This window comes from Sesamum indicum, linkage group LG12, assembly GCF_026168435.1.
Source record: "Sesamum indicum cultivar Baizhima isolate 11 linkage group LG12, ASM2616843v1, whole genome shotgun sequence".
NCBI lineage: Eukaryota > Viridiplantae > Streptophyta > Magnoliopsida > Lamiales > Pedaliaceae > Sesamum > Sesamum indicum.
Genome location: NC_142668.1, coordinates 18,327,489 through 18,349,015, shown reverse-complemented (window position 1 = coordinate 18,349,015; position 21,527 = coordinate 18,327,489). Strand labels below are relative to the sequence as shown.

The window sequence follows — 21,527 nt, the reverse complement described above, 5'->3', positions numbered from 1 at the left end:
GCACACCACATGGGGGCTGTTGCATCTGTGGTAGATTGTTCAATTACAACCCATCACTTATAGTCATATTGCAGCAATTAGATAATTTGGCCTTTTCTCTAGTTTAATTTATTCTCTCTATAACATCATAAAGGAAACAGATGGGGGGATGTTTCATCTGGCAATAGATGGGAATCAACTTCAAGGTGATTTTGCCACATGCAGCTGTCAAAGTTTTGGCTTTTCATGGGCGACGGTAGAAGTTGGATATTTTCTAATGGTACTGGCATTCCAGGTAGAACCCTTTTTCTTGAGAGACCATACAGATTTGCCAGGAAAGATTACATCCGATGCACCAGCCATATTTCTGTCATATTTACATCCATTGAGATCTCCTTCGAAACTGTTAAGTGCTTCTTTTTCCGTTTTCTGGTTTTCTTTTCTTTAGGAACTTATTTAATAAGTGGAAGTTCGAATAAAAAAAAATAGTATACATTACACCCATTCGCTAAACAAGCATCTAGGAAGAAATGATAGCTAAACAACTCCACAATAAATTATACAAACAACGAACCGTATAATGGATCCATAATCATCAATTGTGCATTTTTGCCAAGAAACACAGCGTACATTCTAAAGCTGGAGCAAAATGGTCGATAAGAAAAGCTTTTGAGAAGCTGTTTCATGACATGAAACTCAGCAGAAAAATCATCTACTCTTCTCGGTCAATTTTGACGGAGGTAGGGTTCCAAACACCCTGTCCCACAGCGAGGAAGTGATGCCAAATCCTTTATTCTGAACGCGGAAATGATGATTTAGATGATATTTCTGCATAACAGGAAAACAAAGTCAATATCAGCGGAACACTAAGGAAAAAACCGACTCCTTCCAGGATGCTGTTAATTATTTTGGGCTACTTCTGGAGTTTGAAATGGCCATCAAAAATTCAAAATCATTGTATGACAACATTTACAGCTTATTACCTTGAGGCTCTTTGGAATTCCACTGGTTGGCTGCCCATGGTGCACATAGTAATGAGTTACATCATACATTACATAACCAAGTAGACCACCACCAAATATAGCAGGAGCAGTGGTAGGAGTGGATATTAACTTTATCAAATTCCAGAACTGCAATCAACGATAGCAAGCAAGTTAAATTTTGGAATTGCAAAGCAAAATAATTTGTAAAACAAGCACAAATTTCGTATTCTGGTTGGTTTCAGACCAGTTTTTAATACAAGTCAGCCACGATGTGCAGAATAAAGTTGTCAGTTCACAAACTAGTGACTAAAGATCTGCTGAGCTGAAAGTGAAATTTGTTTCAAGACCCATTAACATAAAGAGCGACCAAATATATCATTAGCAGCTACAGGACCATAGATGGAAAAGGTGAGAATGGTTTTGATACCTATAAAGATAAGAATTAATGCCACAAAAACATGGATAGAGACATACTGGAAATAAAAGAACGGCAGTGGCAGCAGGAGGGAAAACAAGGCGTAGACCATCCATTGGGTGCTTGTGATGACAACCGTGAAGAAGATAATGAATCGTGTTACCCCTGCAAGTTACCGGAAGTATTTAGTGGAGATGACAAAACAAAGGAAAATCTGGAGTGCAAACAGCCAGAGATCAAAGTAAGACTCCAAAATCACAAGCCCATGCAAAACACTCAGAGAAATAAGGATAGGAGAGGAGAGAGCAAGAGATAAGTGTAAAAGAAAGCTAACCAATAACTCTTGGTCTTAATATGGAAAAGGAAGCGATGGAGGGTATATTCGATCAATGTCCAGGCAAAAACACCAAAGGCTGTCATCATTGCCACCTGAGGAATTGTATGACCCAAATAAATGGACCTTGAGAGGGAGCACCCAACGACCGGGAGCCAGATAAGAGGAATAACCCACCATTGATTGCGGGTCAGAAACTGTTTGAAGAAAGATTCAACAAATGAATAATTTATGAAATCGCCTGGAAAACCATTAAAAGCGATGGCAAAACAAAACTTCTTCATGGTGATTGATGACATGGATGCCAGTGTCTGGGGCGGGCACAAAGTAAGTAGAAGATTAATACCTCCCAGAAATCACTTTCAAAAAATCGAGGACCCTCTTTGCTAACAATGGGCTGGTGGACCCACTCCTGATAATCCTCACCAAGATGGCCAACCTATGAAAGTTCAAACAATTTGTATCAGGATGTGAACGCACAGAATGTGACATGTGTATTACAAGAAGAATTCTATCAAAAAGGGTTAAAAATCAAAATACTTTTGCGAAGTCAAGAGACGTGAGGCATGAACAAAAAAGAATCATTTACTTCCAAATCTCAAACCAAACCATTTTTCGTGGTGGAATTGTTCATTTATAGCATCAAAGAAACAGTCAGTCTTAGATTCTAGGTGAACGATCCGAACACTTCAGACTTGAATAGTGGAGCGTTCAGACCAGAAAATAATCAAGAAGCCATCCATTAGGATATAAAACCATCCATGAATAATACACTTTAAAACAGCATCAGTGTTACCTGGAACACAAGAGGTTTATTCAAGTCCACGGTGAAGCCCTGAGCCACCATATTGGTACCAGAAAGTGTGACTGTTAAAGCAAAAAGAAACTATAAAATCGGCAACCAATCACAACACACCTACCAAAATTAAGCTTCTATATGCTATATGAGCATTTCATGGGTCTCACGAGATGCATAATGAAAAAATTGAGGAAAAGAAGTTTTAACAACACAGGACATCATTGGGTACGTCTAGCCTTAACTAGGTAACAAAGAGCACTATCACCGCGAAAAAACAGAACAGGAAAAGTCAAGTCATCAATAAGTTAAATAACCTTTGCCCTTTCTCTAGAAACCTTGTTTCGTATGATTTACTCTGGAAATTATGAATAGACGACAATGAGTATCGACATAAGAATAAGCAAATCACGCCATCAATTGCATTCAAGAAAAGCCTAAACCATCTCATCATGTCAAACTTTTGAAAACATTGTAGTGGGACATGTGAATGTGAAGTCTCTTTCCCATTAAGAACTTGTGAATCGTGCCCCTGCCCTTACCAATCTAGATAATTTGAATTCGAAGGGCCTTTCCCAAGGAAGAACTTTCTGCATTATGGTAAACAGAACACAGTAGACTATCGTGTCCAAATCTTCAAAAGCCATATCTCCATTCGCCAAATCCATTCGAGAAATAGACTGACAACAAGCTTTCTTGACAAGAAAACCCAATTTCTTTGATCAAGATTCACGCGTTACTTGAAAACGATACATTGACCAAAAATAAGTTTAAAGAATTCCCGGGCTTAAAATCTGATCCACACAGCAAACAGCAGAAAACCCAATTGGAAACGCGCAACAAAATCACAGATCCAATACTTAAGAAAAACAAGGCAAGTTTTTTGATAGAAGAATCTTGAAAAGACACTAACCCAGAGCAATGCGAGTCGATGTGTTTTAGTTTCAGGGCGAGAGAGTGTTCTCGCACCGCCCTGGAGGAGTGAAGAAGTTGAGACACACACTTCACAGCGCTGCTCCTTGAGAACACAGTGACTGTGAGAAGCGAGATTTAGGTGGGAATTTGTAATAAACAACAAACGATGGGATGGGCAAAAAAGTGTTGAATCAACTACACAACACAGTAGAGAGAAAGAGGGGTGAGGAGTTTGGGGGGGAAGATCCTGGCCGCACATCTGAAGGAATCGATCAGCAGATATTCACGTTGGATTCTAACGGTTGCCAGCCTGGCGGGTCCACCTTCACAACTCATATTTACTTCATCTGATGTTGACACTAATAACTTTCTTAATTTTATTTTTCTTTTATTTTTCAACTCATTTGACCCCTTTTGACTTTAGTACTCATCATTCCAATATTCAAAATTAATATTGCATCTTATATTATACTATGTATGTACATATATATATATATATATTAAATTATAATTAATATTATGCCCTTTATTTACATAATATCTATATATATTATTAAATGCAATTCAAATTATTATTGATTAAAAAAAATAGATGGCCGCACCCCATAGGCAACCTAACTTCCACATGCAGTGAACCCAATTAGTTCGGGGTGATGTTCTTATTGCTAAAAATAGCATATAAATATAATTTAAAATACGAACATCAAATCGAAATTGAAGCCAGTTTCTCTCCTCACATATATATATATATATATTGGATTCAATAGTTTTCTCTTTTCAAACAGATAATCATTCAATTTTTAATAACATTATACCTAAAAATCAATAAATTTTAATCAAATTATACGTCTAATAAAATAAACTAGTGTAAAAAATAAATACCCTCATTTAAATGTATAATGGAAGCGGGTATTGTATAATGGACAGGCCCATTATTACACAAAATAAGAAACTGGATCCGGAAATTGGGTCGGGCAGGGGAGGCCCTACTTTTAATTTTTTCAATCTATGATCCACTTATCAAGTTTCCATCAAAATAAAGAATTAATTCCAAGCGAATATATGGGAAGAGTGATTTTTTATTTAGCATAAATAAGAAATATTTACTAATTTAATAGTTAAAGCTAAAAAATGCTAGAGATTAGGAACCAGTGATGAAAAGGTCAAAGTTAATATTAGCATTGATTAATTACTAGAGATGGTTTGTGGTTGTTGAAATGGATGGAATTATACAAATTAAATTTGCTCGAATCAAATCAATCATATAAAAAATATGATATATTTATCATTATTTTTCCTGAACTGTAAATTAATTATATAACAAATATAATGTATTTATCATAATTTTTTATTTTAATGCGATAGAATTTGATATGGAGTTAGAATATTTCAAGATGAAAAAGCATGCAGGCGGGGATGGAGTCGTAATTGGGTCATGATATTTTACGTTGTCTGCCACGTCCGCTTACATACTTACATTTGAGTTGAGGGGTTTAGGAGGACCTTGTCCTAAATGCACATGAAGACTTGGTATATCAAAACTTTATAATTGCACCACCCAATTCTTTTATCAGAAAATTGAGCCGTAATCCAATTACACTGCTCGCGCGTTGAACCATTCAGACAATGTTTAATTCTGGAAGGAACAATAGTGGACGACAGAAGCATGATGTAGGAATCATGAGACGGCCGAAGATGATCGCTTCTACCTGACTTGGTCTTCAGTACTTGTTATCAACTCACCATGCAGCTGATGCCTACACTCTATATATATTGTTCATCAACCATATATATATATACAGCTACTCTCAGTCTCTACCTACATAATCATCACTCATATCAAAACATTTAAAAATGGCAAATTTAATACTATCCCTCTCTCTTGTAGTAATAACTTGGAGCTCTCTTGCCTTAGCCCATGAACCTTCTCCTCTTCAAGATTTTTGCGTCGCAGACTTCAACGCTGCTGCAGGTTTCAATATATATATATATATATATATATATATATATATATTCAAGATGATTAATTATTTCATGTAGGTAAGTAGTCACAATATTTGGTAATTTGTGTGGTGTTGTTTTTGCAGTGAGAGTTAATGGGTTTGCCTGCCTAGACCCTAAGCAAGTGACCCCTGATCACTTCCTTTTTAGAGGGCTTAACATACCTGGAAACACCTCAAATCCCCTCGGCTCCTTCATAAACCGCCCAACCGTGCTCGAAATTCCGGGCCTCAACACCCTCGGCATCTCCACCGTGCGAGTCGACTACCGTCCTGGAGGAGTGGTTCCGCCCCACCGCCACCCTCGAGCTTCCGAGATATTGACGGTGCTGGAGGGCACTGTGCTCGTGGGCTTCGTCACGTCCGACCCGGAGAACAGGCTGATTTCCAAAGTCCTTCAAAAGGGAGACGTGTTTGTTTTCCCCTTGGGGCTTGTTCACTTTCAGCAAAACGTTGGGCAAGGGAATGCCGTCACAATCGCATTTTTAAGCAGCCAGAATCCTGGTGTTATCGCCATCGCTAATGCGGTTTTCGGTTCGGATCCGGCAATAAACGCTGATGTATTGGCCAAGGCGTTCCAGGTTGATAAGTCGATTATCAATAAGCTGCAAGCTGCGCACAATTAGTTTGATATTTTATGTCTTATTTAATTCTTTTATTATTGATTACAAGAAGATACAGATGTGTAAATTGTAGCAGCATGAGAAGAAACAAATGTTGCTCCAACCACTCCTCTGTAAAACCAAAATATATGTAATGTCTGCTCTTTAGTTTGTTGTTCGTTGAAAAGTGTCTGTCTTTAATAATTAGGCATGCGGGATTATCACTTAATTTTCAAATCTATTAATTTGATTTATATACAGGCATTGTGAACCTGGAGCCCCATAGAGGTAGATTAACAGTCAACACCTAGTTATATATGCACATAATTTTATTAATATTATTATTTTCCCAATTTTGTTTTTATATATTAAAAATTGCTTGATCAATAGAAAAGTATTTTTGGGCTTATAAAAAAATGATGTAGTGGCATGAATACTATGATTGTGAGTCTTTATAGCAGTATAGATAATGTTAAACTAAATGGATGTAAATCAAAAGAAATTTAAACTTGTATACTCCCATCCATCCATCCATCCATCCATCCATCAACATCATAAACTTAATTAGGTTATGAATATGATTTAGCTAGGGGGTTGGGTCCTGCAATCCCATTTACGCCTGCTTTCTGCGCTTCCCTCTATACCTTGTCTATTTGTATTCATCATGGCCCCAAAACCCATTGATGATGAGTGAATAGGGAAACGAGGCGTATATGTATCAGATGTGGAAGAAAGAGGGTGGGGTCCACAACACTCCATCCAACCCACCACTGGACTCATTAATGCTGTAAACACTTTCCAATACTATATACAACACTAGTAGTAATAGCAGTGGCTCATGAACACAAATGCAATTAATCAACAATATTTATTAATTACCCTAACACCAAACACCAAACACCAAACACAATTATCAAAAGTGTCTATATAACATGCAATGCAACAGTGCTTATAAAATTTTCAAAATATTTTATACAATTCGACAGTTGGATGTCGTGATCAGTTTACAAGCTCTTTACAAGGGTAAGGAGTTTCCAGATGATTTATTTTTAAAACTTTAATAGATTTCTTCAATTGTAATCATATTATAAAAGTACCATTTCTAACCTTTGATAAGTTTCACACTCTAATTTGATGCAAACAGTGTAAGAATTCATTTATAAAATAAAATCTTATAAGATGTACAAACTCATAAAATATTTTAAATAAATTTAACCAAACACCACGTTAATCGGATCTGACTTAGTATTTTTTTATTTTTTATTTTTGAAATAGTAGTTTGTAAAATAAAATTATAAGGTTAGCATTGTAAGAAAGTGTGTATATAAATGAATAGGATGGGTGCAAAATGGAAGTTACAGTATTGTAAAGTAGTAATTGCATAGAGAAAAACGTGGTAATTGGAGTGGGGCATGAGAAGCAACAGTTACATATTTGAGTTGAAATGAACATCAGATGCATCCATTGCTTTTCATTTACTTCATCACTCTTCTCTGCTCCAATATTCACTTCCCATTCAAAGACATCTGTTCTCAAATCGGCATGAAGCACGCGCTACCCTCTCTCTCTCTCTCTCTCCCTCTCCACCTATTTAACAAAATAATTAGTTACATTTATTATTTTTCTACTTATATACTAAAGTGTCTTTTCTCATTTTTGAAAAACATAATTCCCGTGATGCTTTTTGTCTTTTAATTTCATATTATATATATATATATATAAATGTGTAAGATAGCGACATCCCACGCCAAACTGAAATTAAATTACAATTGCGGATCTTGGTTGGACTGAAAATGACAAACTTGTGGATTATTTTTAATTAATCAGCTAAAGATCAAATGTTGGTAAAGGAGATAAAGGAGGAAAAGAGAAAAGAAGAAAGGAGCCAATCATCGATTTACATCACTTTTGGATTTGTGTGTGTTTTTTTTCCCTTTGCCCCACAATGAATAATTAATTAAAACGTTTGTGTTCTATACTTTTTTTTTTCTTTAATAATATCGAAATATCGGTGTGTTTTTTTAAACTTTATTACAAGAAATCATTTGATATTTTTATATACAAATTTTACAATTACATGTTCTGTAACTATTATTATTATTATTATTGTCTTTTAATCATTTATTGACTTTGGAGGAGTGGGAAACCTCAATAATCAAGACAATGATGGGATGCCGCATTAATTTGAAAACTACAATGATTTCTACTGCGACCATCCTAGTTAGACTTTAATATATTAATCCAAATATATGGAATAAAATGAAAATTAGTTACTAACCTTGTTGACATTATCAAAATAGAAAAAATGCATAAAAAATGTAAGATATTTCTCTGTATTTCTTAAAATAAAAATAAATTATTTCATTTTAAAAAATACAAAGAGAGAAGTTGAATTTGTTTTGTCACAACAAAAAAATAATTTATTCATTTATAATATTAAAGAAGATAAATTACATTCCATGGTTGTGTAAGGCAATTAAATTATGAGAATGAGGCGGACAATTTCCTTGATTACTCGGTGTAAGCTACAGCAGGCGCGCTACCGACAACGATACCAAGACAGATGTCCATTAATTTCTCCGATGGATGATGAGCACAGTTGAAACAGTTCCCACGCGCAATTACATTTACACCTCTCTCTTTCTCACTATAAATTCCTATTTTGGTTAACAGTTTTTTCTTACCGTCCTTGTGATACATAGGGTTAAATAGTCAAAGATCCGCCCTTTTTATATATACGACAGTGCAATAATTAAGATTTAAGATCAAGAACGAGGTAGGAAGGAGAGAGAGAGAGTTGTTCCTATTGCTATTTCTCGTCAATATAATCCTTTCTTTCCAAGCGCTTCACCTCTCTAGAACCCTTCCACCAAGATTTCGTTGATTCCGAGTGGGGGGTCTTGATTGTTTATACAGATACAGATTTGATCTTCTTTCTTTATTAGTTCTTACTAAAATATTTTCCTTCCTTTTTATGCTCTCCCACATGTATGTTCCAACGTCGCAAACCTTCAAGAAGGGGTTTTGGGCTGAAATTCACCCTGAATATATGGAAAGAGAAGGAACCCTAAAGTTATCTTTCCCAGAGTTTTCAAGATCTTGAAATCGGATTTATCAAAACCCTTTTGTTCTCAAAATGTTGTAGCATAGCCATCGGGTTCAATCGATCCAATCTCACTTTATTTTTTCGCTGTTGGATCGCGCTTTTGTTGGCATCATGGCTTTCCCATGGAAGAAGGTGAAGAGCACAAGAATTTCTCAATTGGTGAACGATCATCTGCACAACTCTCAGAAGCGGCGCGACGGCTCTTCTCTTGTGGTGGAGACCGGGTTTCCGACCTCGCTGGTTGATCTTTTCATGAAAAATCGTGGAAAATTGAAAAAACCATCCAAGAAAAAGCGTCAAAGCCACCCAATTGCACCCCTCAATGATGCTAGTGATCCGGCAGTTGCAGGATCGCCAACCGTTTTCTTCTCCCCTCTGCCATCAACTTCGCCTATAATTTCTCCGTCTAGTGCGGGATCTCCTACTCCTATGCACGCCCCTCTGCCTTGTGCTTCGCTTTCTGGGGATGCCAGTGAAACTCTAGCTGTGGGATCGAGTGATAATGGTTCCTTGATTGGTGTAGATGAGAGGGAACTTGGTGCTGATACAGCAGCGGATGCAGTTGGGGTTTTGTTGATGGTTCTAAAGATGTTCTTGGTAGTGGTTTTGGCGTTGGGGACGAAGAGATTGACAGTGAGCTTCACCATCTCGGCGTTCTTGTTATTTTTCCTGGAGTATGCTGGGAAACATATGTGCCGGTTGTTGAAGCCGTGTTTAGAGGCCAAAGGAGTGTTAAGGTCCATGGTGCAGAGGGTCCGAAGAATGTCAAGATTCAAGGAGGCTAACTTAGGTGCGAATAATGGTCGGGTTTTGATGACAGAGGTGCAGCAAGTGCACCCTTCAAAGTCTGGTTCTTCTTCTCTGAAGAGCTCTGGATTTAGCTGCCCGGATCAAGAAATTGAAGTTGCAGAACCAAAGGGTTATTTGGTGAGGCATGCCGATGAAATTCAATTGGAGAACGAGATAGTGGAAGAGTCCTGTTATAAAGGGAGATTGGGATATCAAGAAATTGGATTGAAGGAGGGGGTGATGGAGAAAGAAGAGTCTATATGTGAATTGGCAGATATGAAAAGGAAATCCCGGAGAGCTAAGATAAAATCGAAGATGAAGAAATTTGTTCCAAAGAAATTAAGACATTCAAGACACAACGACCCTCAAAGGAATGAACTTGTAAAAGAAGATACTGTTTCCTTGTGTGGTGAACAACAAGAAGCAGATCAATGCAAGGATGATAGGGAATCGGAGAGTGGTACTGGATTTTCATCCATTTCAAGTGGAAGATACGAAGAGGAAGCTGGCACGAGCTCCATTTCTGCTTTTGGTGGATCACCGGAGGTTAATGATGAAGCAAGTGGAAAGAGCCAAGAGAAAGGCGAGGAAGCTGAAGCTGAATCCGCACCAGCTCGGAGATATTTGGTTCTTTGTCTAATCGTCCTCATCGGACTCATCGGAGGCCGGGGATTAGCACTTGTGCTAACCTTATCATGGTGCCTGGTGTTGAAATTAGGTGAAAAACTAGCAAGATACAGGAAGGTGCCTATATAATCAGGTCTCTTAATCATAAAACTGGTTAAGAATATATTGGATGCAGTTGTTCATACAGACATCTCATTTAACCTTTTGTTCTTTGCTTCTTGTGAAGTTCTCTTTCACCTCAGACCGTGTTGTGGAAGTTGTCTTTTAGTCTTTTAGATATACAGGATGATGTTACATGTTTTGCTGGCAAACTGAGTTGAGGTTGTTGTGCCTTGACCTGTAAAGTTTTTATATATAAAAGCAGGTTTTAACCGAGTTGGGAACACTGCAGTTGATGAATTCTCTGCTGTGTTTGTCCTGAATCTTGAACTGCACGATTATGAATCTTTTCGGACAGAGTCTTGAAGATGTTAAAGAATAAATGTAGACTGAGGTTTTGGAAACTTGTGTGTGGTTGAGAATGGCAATAGTGGCTGTAAAGTTGCTTTCTCTTGTTTTTTCAGTTTAGCCTTGTGTCTGTCATCTCATCTATCCACTTCTTCCCTCTATAGAAGAATAGATAACATTGGTTTGTTGGTGTGTGCTCTTGCTTTTTGTATGTATGCCACTTGTGCGACTCTGCCTAACTGTATGGTCGCTGACACTACTAAAAAGTGAAAAACTTTTAATTAATAACCCTTTGGTTGATTTGAGTCGTGAATCACGCTTCGCATTTATTGATCATTTCTTCTGTACGCATCTGATCTGCCGTGATATTTTGGGTTTTGGCTTTGATGCTGTCTTCTAGTAATGGTATAGGAACTGTTTGCAAATTTATCTTTATTTTTTTTTTTTAATGATGAAAAAAGTAGTGTGAAAAACGTTTCAAATTTAGATGTAGTCAGAATTGGAAGTATTTGAAAATAAGAAAAAAGGACACGTTATAATATATGCCTGGTGCTGGTGCTGGTGCGTGGACCAAGTTTGTAATGATTTGGTTATGGCGCATAAAGTGGGTAGGGAGCAGGAGGCTACTCATTTGACTAGACCAGAGTGTTGTGTGTTGATTGACTTCACTTGAGTGGAGTATCTCTCTTTAAGTTTTTGGGTCACACTCCCATAATTCATTTTTTAAATGTATTACTCATGTTAACATTAACTATAAATTTTATTTTATTTGTTTTTAATAAGTGATTTTATAGCTTATGTTCAAATTAAATTATAACGAATTCTTTTAAAATTCAACATATATAATTATAATATTCTTTTATTATTTAAAAAATTATCAATAACCCATGTTGTTGACATCCTCCAACAATCATTTCAATCGAAATATATTTTGAATAAATGTGCTATAACTGTTGATTTTCACGCTCCACATCAATTACCATTGATGGTATCTTTTTGACAATATAAATCAAATATTGCACGAAAATATTGATTTAAATACAGACCATTTTTACAGTATACAGTAAACTGTAATTTTATTATATGACTTAAGTAGTTTCGATAAGTATAAATTTGTAAGCATTTTATTTATTTATTTATTTTTGGGATAAGTGGTTTTAGAAATTCATGGGCTTAGATAAAAGGAAACATTCAAAATAAGCCCATGAGGCGAGTGGGAATACATAAGTACACATTTCAGCCCACTGGGTTTGGCCCAAAATTAATTTAGCCCAAATCCAATTACAGAACCTTATACCATATCAGCCCAATAGGCCCACCACAATAATATATTAAACAAAAAGAGAAAGAAATCCAACCTGTCGAATGGATGATCTTATTCTTGTCGATACAATAATAACTAGCGTATGATTTGTGCTGTGTATAATTTAATTTAATTATAATTATATGTTGGATCAGAATAAAAAATTGACGATTAACTTCTTATTGTGGGATTTATAGATTTTTTTATATTTAAATTAAAATTAATCAAATTAAATCAATACAATATATTATATTTATTATATAATTAATAAATAATTTAAAATTTAGCTCTACTCGATTCGAATTCTAGATTTTTCGGGATGTAAATTAATCCACATCACTTTGATGTATATATTGATTGCATCCATTTATTTACAAGACTAAAAAAATATATTTTTACAAGCAAGTCAAATACGTACACCCTATCACATTATAAAACTCTCAATACCACTATAAATACCCCATATATTATTTTTTTAAAAAAACTACTATCCATTGATTTGACAACAAACTATACACTCTCTCACAAAAATTATCTCTCTATACTCAATTTTCACCTAGTGAATCGTTGTGCTGAAAGTAAAACTCCTGTTCCATCCTCGCATTAAAATCATAACTACAACATTGGCGTCGTCTATCCCGGAATTGAGAATGCAAACCAAGTCCTCAGTTCGCAATGTTCACGAGGTGGACACCAACCAAGAAACGCAAGTGAATAGAGTAGGTCAAGCTTCACGACGTGAACAATCACCATCCCATGAACAAACCACGCTCAATAGAGAAGTCATGCCATTCCATGAACAAGCTCTGCTCAATGGAGAAGGCATGCCACCCCATGAATAAGCCCCAACTCAGCCCCATGTAGAGCCACCTCCTCCAAGTGTTCTACCCCAAGAAGCAATGATACAACTGACACAAGAAATTTTATTGGCCTTAATACGTGATTCATTCACCTGAGCGACTGCACAAATCATGGCTCAATTTGTGAATTAACACCCGTCAATTCGCCCCTTCCTTCACCTTGCCGAAGTCGAGCATTATTCTCGAGTCTTGAGGAGGAAGAAGTTTAAATAAATAAAGTAGCTGTTACAACCACACAAGGACATAATAATAATAATAATATATTTAAAAAATACAAAGAAAGAAAGAAAAGTTCGGAATGGCATTTCCGAAAATGTAGGGAAATCCCAGCCTCAAATCCAAACACCCAACAGTTCCATCTCTCTATTCTTCCAATCCACCCAATTTTCTCTCCTCCACTCTTCGCCCGACAGTAAACAAACGGTAACAACTCTGATTCAAATTCCCCGTTCAGACACAACCACCATCTCTCTACCTACCTAATCACCGTCACTTTCCATAACAGAGAAGACAAACTTTTTCCCCCCGTCAGGAGAAGAAAATGAGGGAAATCCTGCACATCCAAGGTGGGCAGTGCGGCAACCAGATTGGTGCTAAGTTCTGGGAAGTCATCTGCGACGAGCACGGTATCGACCACACTGGAAAGTACAGCGGCGACTCTGATCTCCAGCTCGAGCGTGTCAACGTTTATTACAATGAGGCCAGCGGCGGCAGGTATGTCCCACGCGCCGTCCTCATGGACCTCGAGCCCGGTACTATGGATTCTGTCAGATCCGGCCCCTTTGGACAGATCTTCCGGCCCGATAATTTTGTGTTTGGGCAATCTGGTGCTGGGAATAATTGGGCTAAGGGGCACTACACAGAGGGAGCTGAGTTGATTGATTCTGTGCTTGATGTTGTTCGCAAGGAGGCCGAGAATTGTGACTGCTTGCAAGGTTATTTCCGTCTTATGCTTGGATTTGTTTGTGAGATCTGTTTTTTCTTCTTCTGGATCTGTGCAGATAATGCTTTACGCGGGATGCAGTTTGTGTGGAGATCTTGCGGATTTTGAATTATGATTAATTATAACAGTGGGATTCCAATTCGTATCTGTCGCCGGAGATTACTTGGTTACCTTTGTCTGGATCTGATTTGCCCTTAGCTAATTTTAAGTTAGTTGTGCAATTGCTTTCTTATTCTTAATTTGTTTGTCTAAATTTTTATATATAGGTTTTTGAGATCATGAATAAATGCAATTACATTTTTCTTTTTGTCTTTGATCTCATAGGTCATAATAAGCCCAATCTTGCTACAAGCTTTTGCCTTTTTTTGGTTATTAATGGAAATTTGTTACTATTTTTGTTGGTTTATATTGAACTTCTTTAATTTGATTTTGGCCCATTTTATTTATTAATTGCAATCATTCCATGTCAACTTCTCTGATATTTGCTCTACATTGTTAATGTCTTCTAGCTTTTCAATCTTGTGATTCAGTCCTTCTATATGGAAATGATTACGAACAACGCAATCTTTCAGCCCAGGAAAGTTAATAAAGTATATCATAATGTAGAAAAAGTTTATTCAATGATGTCCTGTAATAATTTTCTCCTACCAGATTATGATAATATATTTTGGTTTTAATTCAGGATTTCAAGTCTGTCATTCTTTGGGTGGAGGGACTGGATCTGGTATGGGCACCCTTCTCATCTCCAAGATCAGGGAGGAGTATCCTGATCGAATGATGTTGACATTTTCCGTCTTTCCTTCTCCAAAGGTGTCTGACACTGTAGTTGAGCCATACAATGCCACCTTGTCAGTTCATCAACTCGTTGAAAATGCCGATGAGTGTATGGTTTTGGATAATGAGGCTCTCTATGATATTTGCTTCCGTACTCTTAAGCTTGCAACGCCTACCTGTAAGTCCATTTATTTTAATCCTCATTTTTGCAGATAATTAGTTGGGATATGCATGTAGTGTTTGTGATGCAATTAATTATGTCTTGTTTATATCAGTTGGTGACCTCAACCACCTCATCTCCGCTACCATGAGTGGTGTCACATGTTGTCTCCGGTTCCCTGGACAACTAAACTCTGATCTCAGGAAACTCGCTGTCAATCTGATCCCATTTCCACGGCTTCATTTCTTCATGGTTGGATTTGCACCTTTAACCTCAAGAGGCTCCCAGCAGTACCGGGCTCTTACAGTACCTGAACTCACTCAGCAGATGTGGGATGCAAAGAACATGATGTGTGCTGCCGACCCACGCCATGGCCGCTACTTGACTGCCTCAGCAATGTTCCGTGGCAAGATGAGCACCAAAGAAGTTGATGAACAGATGATCAATGTCCAGAACAAGAACTCATCCTACTTTGTTGAGTGGATCCCTAACAATGTCAAGTCTAGCGTTTGTGACATTCCACCCAAGGGTCTCAAAATGGCTTCTACCTTCATCGGAAACTCCACTTCAATTCAGGAGATGTTCAGGCGTGTTAGCGAGCAATTCACAGCAATGTTCAGGCGGAAAGCTTTCTTGCATTGGTACACTGGTGAGGGAATGGATGAAATGGAGTTCACAGAGGCTGAGAGTAACATGAACGATCTTGTGGCGGAGTATCAGCAATACCAAGATGCAACTGCCGATGAAGAGGAATACGAGGAGGAAGAAGAGGAGGTTGCTGCTTGAATTGTTTCTCGAGTCCCCTGGTTTGTCCAAATCTCATGGTCAGTTGATTTTTATTAGTGGGTGATTCTATTTCTTAAAAATCGAGTGCGAAGCTACAAGATTGGTGTATTTAATGTGTATTTGTATGTTTGTGGTTCCTCGTGTCTGAGATGGGTTGTGATAAATGTGTATTTTCATCCAACGGCAATCATTAATCTTTGTGGTCTTTAGATGTTAGTCTTGTGTACAATTATCCACTTTTCTTTATAGGACATTCTTTTCTTAATTGGATATTCCTTTTCAATTCATTTTTGTAATATGCCCCAACTCCTAGTAAGAAAAAGACGCCCAGAAAATATTGCAATCGCTCGTAAACAAATATAATCACAACGTGACGACAAATTAACTACCTGTTTTTTATGTCTAGTAGAACCCTTTCTTCCTTGGAACAGCATAACTTCTGCTTCTTGGTAACATCATCTCACTCTTCACAACCACACGTTCTTCAAATTCACATGCCTCTTCCTCATAAATGGTTCCAATTTTTCCAATGCAATGCTATTACTCCTACCCATGGCACTATATCCACGGAGCACACTCTGTCGAGCCTTGCTTAAACCAGCCTTGTCAAATTCCATGCTGCTGCTCCAATTATACTTCTCAGATATTGACTGATAGAGCTCTTCAAGACCATCATTGCTGTCCCCTTTAGTCGAGGTGCCATATCCACCAAAACTCTTGGGCGGTGGTTACATAAGCTGCCGGGGTGGCCAGGGCATTGGCACCGGCAACTCTACCATCAAATTGACCATGCTATCCACATACAAATCTCTGGCCCTGAGCAAGAATCTTTGGGTGCACCAATATAATGCCTCAATCGGCTCTGCTGCTTCTCCGTGATCCCCATGGTTCAATACTGATGAGGCCTAGCTATATATAGAAAAACATTTAGATTGACTAGTCATATGTTGGATTGAGCAGGACATTGTAGTCAAGTGTTGTATTCTTGTTTGTTGTGGACGACTTTCTATTTCAGTGTTGATTTCGTTTGAGGTTTAGCATCTCGTCATTCTGGACTTCACTTTTGTAGTACTGATGTATTCTGAAAGAGATAAAAGATCCCAGAAACATATTTGTAAACCCCAACAAAATTTGGAATTGGATGGAGGCCTAATTATTCGAGTCAAACTATTTTTTTTATTTATAAAGCATTACTACAAATATCATACACCTCTGAATCAACAAAATTCAACAAGCGTCGTGTTTGCATGGATTATTGGGTACATAGATTGGATGATGAAGAGAGTTTGGCTGGGATCCTTAGTTGGTTAGCTACCTCTTTTGGGTTGGGTGTTGGCTACATTCTTCCGCACCCTACCATTTTTTCTGTTTACACTAAAAGAATCATCTTGAGGTTGAATGTAGTGAAGTGGCTAAAGATTTTTATATGCCCCTGAAGTCAACAATAAAAGAATATACATGAATATGCATAGCAGTGAAAAAAGCTCTAAAATGAAGGAATTCAATCTGAGTAAAATAAGAAATCATCAGACAGGAGGGGGCAGTAGAATGGGAAGAGTGAGAAATGATAGTAAATTTGCAGACTTTTTTAGCTTCTGTACGGTGTTGTAGAGATTTACAGCTGAATCAGTTTGGAATTTCAATACACAAAGACACTTGCAGAAATCAATATTCAGACCTGTCGAGCAGATAAGGGAAAGATAGCATCACTAGTTCTTCTGTGTGATATCAAGATCTGAACTTTCAGGAATAAGTGTTATATCCTGGAAAACCTGCAACCTGCTCCTCCGCTTTATAGATTTTGTGGAACAGACATCCTCTGGGAGTTCTAAACCTTGGCCTTCAAAGTTAAAAACTTTGACTGTCAATGGTGAAGTACAATGATCTTTTGCTGTCCCTGGTTTGTGATTCTGATCGAAATACAAAGAACGCCTCACTGCTTGGTTCGTTGATAAAGTCGTTTTCTCAGGTTGTGTAAAATATCCGCTCCCCAGATCAATCAGTTCAATCTGTTCACTTAATTTCTCAGCTTGACAGAGTGACTTGGGAGTCTCAGAAATTATGTTAGAGTCCACATTCTCATCATTAAACCCTTCTTGAATCATAGACCCAACAGCTATATCGGCTGGAGTTTGGATAGACAATAAAGAATCTTGAGATTGATTGTTTGAATAGCTTCGTGGGAAATCATTTCTCCAACTTACCAACTCTTGCTCATCTTCTTCGACCATATCAGCCCAACTTTTCTTATCTTCACATGTCATCCTACTTGTCTCCTCATCTTTACAATTGGAAGGCCAAATGCTAACCGCACTAGTTAACCTGCAACATTGACCTGAAATCCTGTCACAAATTTCTTTAGTTTCTGAACACTCAGCAGAAAAGTCCAAAGGCAAATCAGATTCTTCTGTAGCAGATTTCTTGCAATCATATGCCAATGGATTCATCCTTTCTCCATTAGTTTCTAAGGGCTTCAAAAACCCACTGTTTCGATCAAGGTTATCTGATGAATTCTTTCTCCAATCTCCACCAGTAAAGGGAAAATGCTTTTCCGAAATTCGTCGCACCTCAGCAGGAGCAGTAGAATAATAATTAACATTTTTGTTCATCAATGACTGCACATTTTCAGTATCCATAGACGATCCAAAGGACAATTTCCGACAGGAACTTGCATATGCATTTTCTTTCAAGCCACCCTTTCTTTGATCTCCAGACTGTGAACATCTCCGCGGTTGGGTGAATGGAACTTTTGGAATCATTTGATTGAAAAAGGGGGATGTATATGCCCTCTTGCATGCTGAATATATTCCATTGCCAATATTAGGCTGATAACGGTTTGTTCTCCAGTCAGAATCAGCCCTTTTCTCACAAGGAAGTTCAGTAAATGCTCCATTCTTCATTTTGTCGACTGACAAAGGCAGTGGAGATGACTGCATACCACCATTGTTATCATCACAGTTTTTCCGAAAATAGACTCCACTATCCCATTGACCACCAAATGGCTCCATTTTATTAAGATGTCCATCTGCAAATCGTCTAGCTATTCCAGATTCATTACAATGTTCTGTCTGTTTTATAGGCTTAAGGACGCGCTGTGACTCCAACTCGACCAGCATTTGAGAGGCACGCTCATAGGACTTAACATGTGATTCATCTATATGACCATTGTCACATGAATCTCTTATTGCTTGGAGCAGAAATTTGGCTTCTGTAAACTTATTCATGTGCATCAAGCATACGGCTAAATTGCACTGTTTGTTCTTATCTGATTCAAATGACAGTGCTTTTCTGCATCATCGAACATTCATATCACCCTCCATATTACAACAGTATGCATTTCTCAAAAGTTTCAAGTACAAAACTTCAAAGACATTATCAGAATACCTGTAATTTTCTTCTGCGGACTTGAAGTCTTTCTGCTGCATGTAAGCCCATGCTAAATTCCCTAACAACCTGCAGTTATATATTATGAAGGGAAAAAAGTCATTCTAACATAAAAGAATTTCATCAGTCTCTTTATGATTCAAATAAGAAAGGTAGATATGAACCTAGAATACTCTTTTTCAACTGTGATGTGTATCTTCTTTCCTTGAGATCTTGCCATCTTCGTTCTCTTCCCCCCGAAAGCTATTCCTTCTTCTACTTGCTTCAGTTTTAGTTGAAGCATTTCAATCTCTTCCTCAATCCTGCCAGATTGCTGCACTAACAAGAATGTTCATGTTGTACATGCAACTTTGAACTTTAAATTATTCCAATGCTCGTCCCAGTATTATTGTGACTCGATGAAACATCAAAAGGGTGCCAGCTTTTCAATTGTATTCACTAACAAAGCGTGTCTGCTATCAAACAGTTGACTGATAATATTAAGAAGAATTATACTTTACCTTATACAGTTCAACCAATATATTGTCAAGGGATTCCTGAGATTCGGGAGGACAGAGATGACGAAAGGACTTAATGGCCTCAATTGCCTCGTCGGACCGATCCAATTGTTTCATGACAACAGCCATATCTTTTAAGGCACTATCAACTCGATCACCAGCATTTATTGCTGACCAGAACAGGGAAATAGCCCTGCTTGGATCCTTGTCTATCAGCTGTCATCAGAAAAAATTATTACACAATAAAAAATAAAATAAAATGATAGTTTTGCAAACTAAAAAGTTTCAAGTATTTCAATAATGAGACAGTTAAACTTTTGAGCTATTTGTTAACTTCTCTCTACGTCGAGTCGACACCGGAACAAATGCATACCTTAACAAGCAAGGCTACTCATATATAATATGATATGATGATCAAAATTGAGAAAGCACAGGATATTTACCACAAGCAAATCAATTTGTTCATTTTGATCACCGTATTATTTATCAAAATGGTATGGTGTGGTATGGATCAAAATTTTATACCATAGTCACCCTCGAGTCCCAGAAGGGAAAAATGAAAGAGAACCCTCCCAATGAATAACACATAACAGTCCAACAAGAAACAACAAACAAGATGCAACGTTACAATATCAAATTGGACGGATCCTCAACAGGACAACAAGAATCACCATTTTAGGAAAAAGAAAACGCAAAAACAAGACAACCGGGCAAGTATGGAATTACCTGCACATGTTTTGCTCTGACGTAGGGAGAGTCCCCAGAAGGGACCTTGTGAATGATATGGAAGCAGTCAGCTCTGGACTGTGGTGACCTTCTTGGTTTCTTCTCGGACGCTGGCATCACCGGAGGACACCGTCTCGTCTTCCATGTCGGGGGCGGCGTCAAGAAGCCTCTTGGTTGAGTACTGTAATCATTGTTGTGATAATCAACACCAGTTCTACTCGACATTGCCCTTTTCTTGATGAACCCTTTGAATTCTTTACTTTATTTTCCAAGAAAACCCTAAAACTGGCATGCAAAACTTTACAGATCAAAAGAAGCGTCTCTTCAAGTAAGGAAAAGATCAATATCGGCTCGGAAGCACTGGAACAAAAAATACATCCATATATATATATAAATGGAGTGGAGACGCACAACATTACATTACCTTCATGAATTCGCACAAGGAGAAGAGAATAGAGTGATCAAGAAAAGTAGAGTCACTGGAGAAATTTGTTCAAGTTGAAAATTCCTGAATGCAGAGCAAGAGAGGGAGAGAGAGAAAAGGAAAGAATCATCATCACCAGTGTAGAAAAGTGGGGACTAGCCGTTAATATAAGTGTCCGTTGCGAAAGGCGGCGACTCTTTCAATTTTATTTTTTTTCCTTTTTTCCCCCCTTTTTCATTATTCATTATTCATTATTTTGGTGTTTTAAAAAGAAAAAAAAGTGATCTTCTACCGAAACTTTCGAGCTTTGTTTTTTTTAAAAAAATTCAATTGTTTTTGGAAGGAGTTAGTAAGGCCATGCCTTAAGATTATGTCTTTAAATAAATAATAATTGTTAATTATATATAATTTAAAGTTGATAAATAATTTAAGATTTAAAATTGAAGTAATTATTAAAAAGCAGAAAGTATTTTTAGATATTTTCTTTGAATTTAAAGCGAAAATTTAGTAAAGGAAAAAAGATTTGTTATGTGCAGAATAAGAATTTAATGAGACTATCCAATACATAATGTTTTATTTGAATATATTTTATATATAGATTTTGAAGTTGTGGGCATAATAATGATAGAATATTAAGGAATATTGGTTACTGTTATAAACAATATCTTTCTTATCAG

At 37.3% G+C, this 21,527-nt stretch overlaps 5 protein-coding genes across 5 annotated transcripts; 3 read left to right on the top strand and 2 right to left on the bottom strand.

The window, feature by feature from the left end:
* Positions 1–510: 510 nt before the first annotated feature.
* On the bottom strand, positions 511–3,645 carry LOC105175803 (dihydroceramide fatty acyl 2-hydroxylase FAH1). The gene is made up of 7 exons (XM_011098396.3): positions 3,421–3,645; positions 2,508–2,578; positions 2,058–2,150; positions 1,712–1,908; positions 1,437–1,542; positions 963–1,109; positions 511–807 (listed from the first exon to the last, which is right to left on the bottom strand). Exons 2-7 carry the CDS (start codon positions 2,556–2,558, stop codon positions 688–690), a joined length of 714 nt encoding a protein of 237 aa, XP_011096698.1. The 5' UTR covers positions 2,559–2,578; positions 3,421–3,645; the 3' UTR covers positions 511–687.
* Positions 3,646–4,975: 1,330 nt separating this feature from the next.
* LOC105175931 (putative germin-like protein 2-1) lies at positions 4,976–6,211 on the top strand. Its single transcript, XM_011098580.3, has 2 exons — positions 4,976–5,394; positions 5,510–6,211. Exons 1-2 carry the CDS (start codon positions 5,277–5,279, stop codon positions 6,046–6,048), a joined length of 657 nt encoding a protein of 218 aa, XP_011096882.1. The 5' UTR covers positions 4,976–5,276; the 3' UTR covers positions 6,049–6,211.
* A 2,518-nt stretch (positions 6,212–8,729) lies between these two features.
* LOC105175802 (ethylene-responsive nuclear protein / ethylene-regulated nuclear protein (ERT2)) lies at positions 8,730–11,049 on the top strand. The gene has a single exon (XM_011098394.3). It carries the CDS (start codon positions 9,242–9,244, stop codon positions 10,673–10,675), a length of 1,434 nt encoding a protein of 477 aa, XP_011096696.1. The 5' UTR covers positions 8,730–9,241; the 3' UTR covers positions 10,676–11,049.
* A 2,463-nt stretch (positions 11,050–13,512) lies between these two features.
* Positions 13,513–16,084, top strand: LOC105175801 (tubulin beta-1 chain). Its single transcript, XM_011098393.3, has 3 exons — positions 13,513–14,091; positions 14,782–15,051; positions 15,149–16,084. Exons 1-3 carry the CDS (start codon positions 13,698–13,700, stop codon positions 15,817–15,819), a joined length of 1,335 nt encoding a protein of 444 aa, XP_011096695.1. The 5' UTR covers positions 13,513–13,697; the 3' UTR covers positions 15,820–16,084.
* Positions 16,085–17,311: 1,227 nt separating this feature from the next.
* On the bottom strand, positions 17,312–21,324 carry LOC105175800 (uncharacterized). The gene is made up of 6 exons (XM_011098392.3): positions 20,851–21,324; positions 20,427–20,711; positions 19,704–19,916; positions 19,368–19,516; positions 19,204–19,272; positions 17,312–19,107 (listed from the first exon to the last, which is right to left on the bottom strand). Exons 2-6 carry the CDS (start codon positions 20,649–20,651, stop codon positions 17,529–17,531), a joined length of 2,235 nt encoding a protein of 744 aa, XP_011096694.1. The 5' UTR covers positions 20,652–20,711; positions 20,851–21,324; the 3' UTR covers positions 17,312–17,528.
* Between the last annotated feature and the right edge of the window lie 203 nt (positions 21,325–21,527).